Here is a 7,690-nt window from a genome sequence, read left to right as displayed (position 1 = left end):
AATTTATTTTTTGAACTTACTAAGATGCTATTTATGTTTTAAAAATATTAAATTAATTAAATTCCGTAGAATTATTCATGTTTTTATTTTCCCTTAACAAAATTTTAAGAGAAATTTTGCCCACCATTGGTCAACATATTATTTACGTAGAAAATGGCAAATATCTTTAAAATAAATGAGAGTCTATCTAAAAATTGCGTAAAATGCAGTTTCTATTGCAATGTTTATATAAATGCCTTTTAAAGGCAAGGTTTTATTTTTATTATTTAATTTTTATTATTTAATATAGTACGTCAAAAATGTTGTCAACATATACGACATGCCATCCCTGACTATAAAGATAAATATTATAAATTGCTGCAGTCATCAACTGTTAGTGGGCATTAAACACAATTTTCTGCAATTCTTCAAAAAAAAAAAAGATAAATAAATAAAAAAAATGGATTCAAAAGACTTTCAAAAGGATTTACTACCCGCCAGCGATAATAAAAGTGAATGGTTTCTGGTGCAATACGATCAGGATGCTCAAAAATTAACGAGGAAAATAGTCAACTCCGATGATTTGATGTGGAATGAAGAATTGCTAAAAGTCGAATCGGACGACAGTGGGAAGAAGAAAGAACATGTGCTAATACGAGATCAGAATAAACTGCATTTGGGCCACATCATTTATAGGGCAAAAACACTGGAGGAGTGTATCGATCATCATACATATTTGCAAATAATATGTATGCAACTGGTAAGTAGTTGATGGACGAACAGTGGTACTGGGTACTGTCCGTCCATGTTTCAACCTAATTGTATGTCACTTGGTATTTTGGATTGTGGTGTGGTAGTAAATCTACCAACTAAAAATGATCAATATTGGTGCACTTTTTATGCAACCAATTTGGGAGCAATTTGATATTTTGGATTTTCTTTGAGTAGGAAATGTCCCTACGACATTGGTCCAAGCTCCCGGGAAGCTCTCATATTATAGTTATTAGATATTTTGGTGGGTGTGAGCATACTTTTCAATCGTATTCGCTCTAATTTGATTTTCATATTCTCATGGGGTGTCAAATCTTCCTACCATAAATCTTCAATGTCATTTAATGGTTTGGAATAGCTCCCTTATAACGGTACCCTCCTACCTTTTTTCGGTATTAATACTTCTACCCTTCACCACATTGTGGTACAAGGTATTAGGTCTTTGTGCATATGTTTATAAAAGGCAAAAGGAAGCGAGATAGATCCATTAGAATATGCATAGAATCACTTTCTGAATCCGATTTGGATGAAATTTGGCACAAGTCACTTGTTTGGCCCAAAGACGAACCTCATATAAAAATTGGAGAAAATCGGTTCATAGGATTTAAATATAACTACCATATATAGTTTCGTCCGATTTTATGTAAATGGTGCGCCAAACTCCCAATATTGGTCCAATTGAGGCAAAGTTTAGCACAGAGTATTTAATTAGGTCTAGATTGATATACGCCTAGTTTTGTTGAAATCGCTTCACATTTAGACATAGCTCCCATATATAGTCTCGTCCGATTTTATGTAAATGAAGCACCATACTGCCAATTCGATTCGTCCGATTCCATTTCAATGATCCCCCAAAGATGCTACGTATATTCCATCTACAGAATATTGTTCATTTGAGCATCTCTCGTATGTACCTAAAATGATGAAGAGTATATATCATATAGTCGGACCGGCCGAGTTTTGAATTTTCCTTACTGGTTTTTAACCGATTTTTTGCATGAAAGTGGCTATAAATTGGAATATCGAATTTCTAGTGCTGGTCTCGTTTTATTTTCGGTATTTTGAAGTTGTCCAAATCAAACAACCTACTACCACATAATGCAATAACATAGTCCCCATATAAATGTCCTGATCGATTGAAGGAATTTTGAATGCACACTACGTTGTAGAGGGTATAAAATGTCCGGCTCTTATACCCTCTTAATTTTTCCATCGTATTACAAAAATGTGGTTTTGTCTTTTCAGCTACATACACCACACGAAGTTAACGATATTATGGATCGTTTACATTTCAACAATAACTTCTGGCTCCTCGTGATGTACAGTCGTAGCCCTAAGAAGGAGGAACAAGTTGTCTATGCCGTTTTCCATAGAAATGATGTCATTATGAAAGTGGACTCTCATACAAATGCCCTTATGGCATTTGTCCAAGAAGGACCGGCTACGTTCAAAGGCATGGTTGTAAAGATCTCCAATGATTTGAGCGATATGATGTTTGTCATCGATATCATACGTAATGAATTATTGAAATCGTGTGAGGAGGTAAGTACATATATTGTTTAATAACCCCCACCATAAGGTGGAGTGTATAGAAGGGGAAACTGGGGCACCTTCGGCATCCGGACACATCCGGAATCGCGTTTTCCATATGAAGCTATTACATTAGATCATTAGCTTCGATACATAGGTATCGAATATAAAAATAAATAACTGTCACAAAGTTTGAAATCTCTACAGATGTTTTTTTCTAATATTTCCATTCCATTTTGTAGGTATTTCGTGTATAAAACCTTTTAAATTTTAAGGCAGTATTATTAAAATTAGTTAATTACATTGTATATTCTTATAAAAATAATTAAAAATGTAAAGTTTTTAGGAGACTTTATATTTTTAGACAGCATTTTGAAGTGGGGAATATTCAGCCAAATATTTATACCCTTCACCACACTGTGGTACAGGGTATTATGTCTTTGTGCATATGTTTGTAACAGGCAAAAATAATCGAGATAGACACATGGTTCCTTTTGAGAATATACATAGAATCACTTTCTAAGTCGATTTATGCATGTCCGTCCGTCCGTCTGTCTGTCCATGTTAAATTGTAAACAAAGTACAGGTCGCATTTATGATCCGAATTGGATGAAATTTGGCATAGGTCACTTATTCGGCCCAAGGACGAACCCTATTGAAATTGGGAAAAATCGGTTTAGATTTAGATATAGCTCCCATATATATATTTAACCGATTTAATGTAAACGGTCCCTATATATCTTTCGATTTGCACGAAATTTGGTACAGCCTAGATCCAGATTTAGATTTAGCTCCCATATATAGTTTCGTCCGATTTCATGTAAATGGTGCCCCAAAGTCCCTATATATCTTTCGATTTGCACGAAATTTGGCATAACGTACTGAATTGAGCCTAGAATGATGTCTGTCAACTTTCGAAAAAATCGGTCCAGATTTAGATATAGCTCCCATATATAGTTTCGTCCGATTTCATGTAAATGGTGCCCCAAAGTCCCTATATATCTTTCGATTTGCACGAAATTTGGTGCAGCCTAATAATTTGGGTCTAGAATGATGTCTGCCAAGTTTCGTGAAAATCGATTTAGATAGATATAGCCCTTTTTATTATAGATTGATTTTAAGTAATTGACGCACCATATATATTTTCGCCCGATTTCAAGTAAATTGGGCATCAAACTCCTCATGTTAGTCAGATTGACATAAAAGTTTGCACATCGTACAAAATTGAGCATAAAATTATATAGTTGCGTTTTCTAGAAGTACATACATATTTGTTTGAAGTCGATTTACATACTTTATGGATAGATTCACATTTAGATAAATATCACATACTTTATTTCATCCAATTTCATGCTAATAGTCCTGTTTAATATACCCATAGTGGTGAAGGGTATCATATAGTCGGCCCAAATTTCGGGTAAATTGAAAGATATATAGGGACTTTGGTGCATCATTTCTTTTTAATCGGACGAAAATATATATGGGAGCTATATCTAAATCTGAACCGATTTTCACGAAATTTAGCACACATCACTCTAGACATAATTCCGTACGCTATGCCAAATTTCATGCAAATCGAAAGATATATAGGGACTTTGGTGCACCATTTACATAAAATCGGACGAAAATATATATGGGTGCCAAGCAAATGAGCCTTGGACCAAAGAAATGAGCTTTACCAAATTTCATCCAAATCGAATTATAAATGCGACCTGTACTTTTTTACAATTTAACACCAACAGATGGACAGGCGGACGGACATGCATAAATCGACTCAGAAAGTGATTCTATGCATATTCTCAAAAGAAACCGTGTGTCTATCTCGTTTCCTTTTGCCTGCTACAAACATATGCACAAAGACATAATACCGTTTACCACAGTGTGGTGAAGGGTATAAAAAGCTATTTCTGATTGTGTATGTGGCCTTGAGACGTCAACGTCCGCTGCTAGTAAATATAGCATTAAAAGTCAAACATTGAGTCGCTTATTAAAACAAAATAGAACCTTTATAGGATCTGAATTCCAAACAGACTGATAGCGGTGATAATTACCATGATATGACTATGGTGCCGAATGTGTCCCATCAAATGCCGAAGCTACCCCGGGTAGGGGCACATTCGGCGAATTTGACTTTTTTTACAAAACTGTAAAGATTTTTAACTAATACTAGTTTTTATATGTTTATTACTAGTTTTTATAATTAAGTATCAGACGACAATAACCAGCCATAAAGTTTTTATATTTATTGAATAAGTACTCTAAAAAAAGTGCCGAATGTGACCCAGTCTTCCCTAAATGTGCCATACCGTTTGCAACATCTCAAAATATTCGCCGTATTGATCAGATGTCTATTTAGCAATGTTCGTCACGATAGAGATCGTAATATTCAAGATAGATATTTGAATTTTTGTACTGACATTGCTGTTACTCCTATGATGTTTGATATTCAAAATGGGTTATATCGGTCCACGTCTTGGTATCCACCCCATCTTCGAATTTAATGTTAATGGTCTATTCTCAATTTGACCCGTTTCTTGTCACTAAAACCCTATATGGATGTATTTCAAAAAATTCAGTAGGGGAGATTGGGGCACCATATTAAAACAAATGTGCCCCATCAAATGCCGAAACTACCACGGGTAGGGGCACATTCAGCGAATTTGATTTTTTTTACAAAACTGTACTAACTAATATTAATTTAATATATGTTTTTGGTACTAGTTTTTATAAATAAATATCAGGCGACCAGTCATAAAGATTTTATATCTGTTGAATAAGTACTGAGATATAGAGCTCTAAAAATGTGCCGAATGTGCCCCAGTCTCCCCTATACATTCTTTATTATGTAGATCTGCTGTATTCGTCGAATTATTTTCTAAAATATAGTTATGCCAAATACGCAAAAAAAAATAATAAGGAAAAAATAACCGAATTTTCATGTTTGAACCGGATATTCACATAATGATATCGTTTTCAATGCCATATATGCATATTATTAGAAATCTAGTAAACAAACGTAGAACCGGACTATTGTCGGTTTTATAATCTGAATATACGGTTCAAAAATGTAGAAACCCGAATTACAAATGTATTTTTATGAATTGCAATTGGAAAGCTTGATTACAGTTGGAATGTTTTTAATTCTATCTGAAAAGGGTGCAAAACAGTTTAAATTCCCAAATTAAAATGGGTGTAAAACATATTTGAAAATTGTGTAAATCGGTTAAGACCTATTGCTTATAATACGAATCATATGGCCGTATATTCGAGGTTGCATGTTCAGTCAGCTACTTGTGTAGTTGTGTCTTTACAGCTCTGCTGGCTGTTTGATACATCCTGTACTATATTTCGATTTGTAAATTTAGTCTCATGTTTTATTAAATTCGCCAACTTTCTGTCTCATTTCAGAATGCCACCACAAACCCCTATTACAAACGTCAGGAGTTTAAAGAAAAAATTGCCATATTAGATTTTCGAATGCACTGCGAGAGTCAATTGTTGATCAAGGCCATACAGGCGGTCGATAGAAGTAAGACACGAATGGAATATCGTTACATGTATTTGCAACATCTTTACAATATGAGTCAACAGCAGCAGCAGCAACAACAACAGCAATAATAGTAGTTATAGTATCGGGAAGCCAATATGCAATACCCAACTGACAACAACTGTTTAACAGTGACGTTGACGAATTTTACAGCGAACCTAGTTCGGAACAAAAAAGGAAAATATTTAAATTGTTCAGGAAGAACAAAAAATAAGTTGTAATTTTATTTGTATATCCTTTGTATTATTTTTTAGTTTAGTTATCCTTTTTGAATATGTGTTTTATATATTTGTATGTATGTGTGCACCTAATAAATACGCTAATCCATAGGCAGATGTCACTGCATTTTTCTGAATAAAGATTTTTGTAAAACAAAAGCATTTTTGTATCCTTGGACCTTTCTTATTCCGTAGTCGGTTGGTTGGTTAGCTCAACGATGAGTACCGATGACATTGGTGATAGGTAAAGAAGATCATCGCCATTCATGTGTGCCCGCCCACAGTACACAACAAAACTGTTGGTGGTCCACTGTTAGATGACTGGCTAGCCAGGATACCTCCTGTTGGCTTTTGTTTAACAATGATCATTGAAGGTCCTTTGTATTCTTTGGTGTTTGTGTTTGCTCGTGCGATCATTCATGCCATAAAAATCGAGGTTACTGGCCTCGACCAGCAACAGCATCTGGAGTTGGGTGTGTGTAGCTGTTTATGACCCTCTTTGAGAGATTTGCACGAGCAGGTAAAAAAGGATTATCTATATGGCAGAAATGCAAATAAGGATATAGAATTGCATATCGCACATCCTCTAACTAGGTTAGCAATTCTGCATAGACATGTACGAATGTACCTGTCGGAAGGAGCCGAATGACAGGTGAAATGTTGTGCAAGGTGCAAAGATGTTGTTGTTGTACAACCAAAGACACATCTCCTTCGGATGGGTATAAAAACTCGAACAGTGAATGAATTCGGCACAGTTCAACCAAGAACATCAAACCATCCACATTTCCAACACAGAACAAACAGAAAAATAATTTTTTAAACTGCAAAAATGGTTTTCGAACAATTTGTAGCTGATTTTCCTGTTCACAATCCCTCATACAGCCGCAGCTATGTGGACATGTTAACCACCGAGCTGCGCCTGAAGCGGCTTAACAAACGCCAAATGGATAGCGCCATTATGTTTGATCGCCTCAAGGTTATCATCGATCAAATGGAGGAAGCCTATTGTCCATCCAGCTGTAATCAAGTCAAGGATCCTGCCTTTATTGCCGATCACAATTATGCCTATTCGAATTCTTCCTCGGGTATTACCACATCCACCTCATCGTCCAGCACCTCCCCACCACCCTTCGCAGAACAACGTTTCAATGGGTGTTCTTCCAATGAACCAAGTGCCAAGAGAAAAATCATCGATGATGATTACGAAGAATTCTCTGCCGAAGATGATACAAATTCTCCCAAAAATTATCACATGGATATGGATGCAGCACAGTATCCCCAACAAATGGGCGATATGGTAATACTTGGACCCAATGGCACCACCGTAGATGCACGTTCCTACAGCAGCATTATATGGGCCTCATCGGCCTCTGCCACCCGCCAGCTATTAAGCTTTGTCTTTAGCAGTGATATTTTGGCCACTCACACCCTAACCGGCAAACCATCCCCAGCCTTCTATGGCCGTGAGCGGCCAGCCAAAATGCAATTGGATCCCATCAAGGCAGCGGATATCATTCATTGTGTCAAATCGAAATTCAATTGCAGTGAACGTGAAATTCGTGCTGCCATCACCACAAAATGTTCGGATACCTCCAAGAAATACAAACGGCGTTCACAAAAATTACAAATGGACTCGGTTGCTTAA

The 7,690-nt window shown here is 36.0% G+C and overlaps 2 protein-coding genes across 2 annotated transcripts; both read left to right on the top strand.

Annotated features, from left to right (window-relative positions):
- Positions 1 to 439: 439 nt before the first annotated feature.
- On the top strand, positions 440 to 5,898 carry LOC133336424 (uncharacterized). The gene is made up of 3 exons (XM_061544717.1): positions 440 to 739; positions 1,996 to 2,292; positions 5,689 to 5,898. The coding sequence occupies exons 1-3, from the start codon at positions 440 to 442 to the stop codon at positions 5,896 to 5,898; spliced, it is 807 nt and encodes a 268-aa protein (XP_061400701.1).
- Positions 5,899 to 6,874: 976 nt separating this feature from the next.
- LOC133336422 (protein insensitive-like) lies at positions 6,875 to 7,690 on the top strand. The gene has a single exon (XM_061544716.1). It carries the CDS (start codon positions 6,875 to 6,877, stop codon positions 7,688 to 7,690), a length of 816 nt encoding a protein of 271 aa, XP_061400700.1.

Source organism: Musca vetustissima, unplaced genomic scaffold (assembly GCF_032173495.1).
Source record: "Musca vetustissima isolate MV318-11 ecotype Yass unplaced genomic scaffold, APGP_CSIRO_Mvet_v1 utg3365, whole genome shotgun sequence".
NCBI classification, from domain to species: Eukaryota; Metazoa; Arthropoda; class Insecta; order Diptera; family Muscidae; genus Musca; species Musca vetustissima.
Note: the sequence above shows the minus strand (reverse complement) of the source record. Positions and strands in the feature narration are given on the sequence as shown.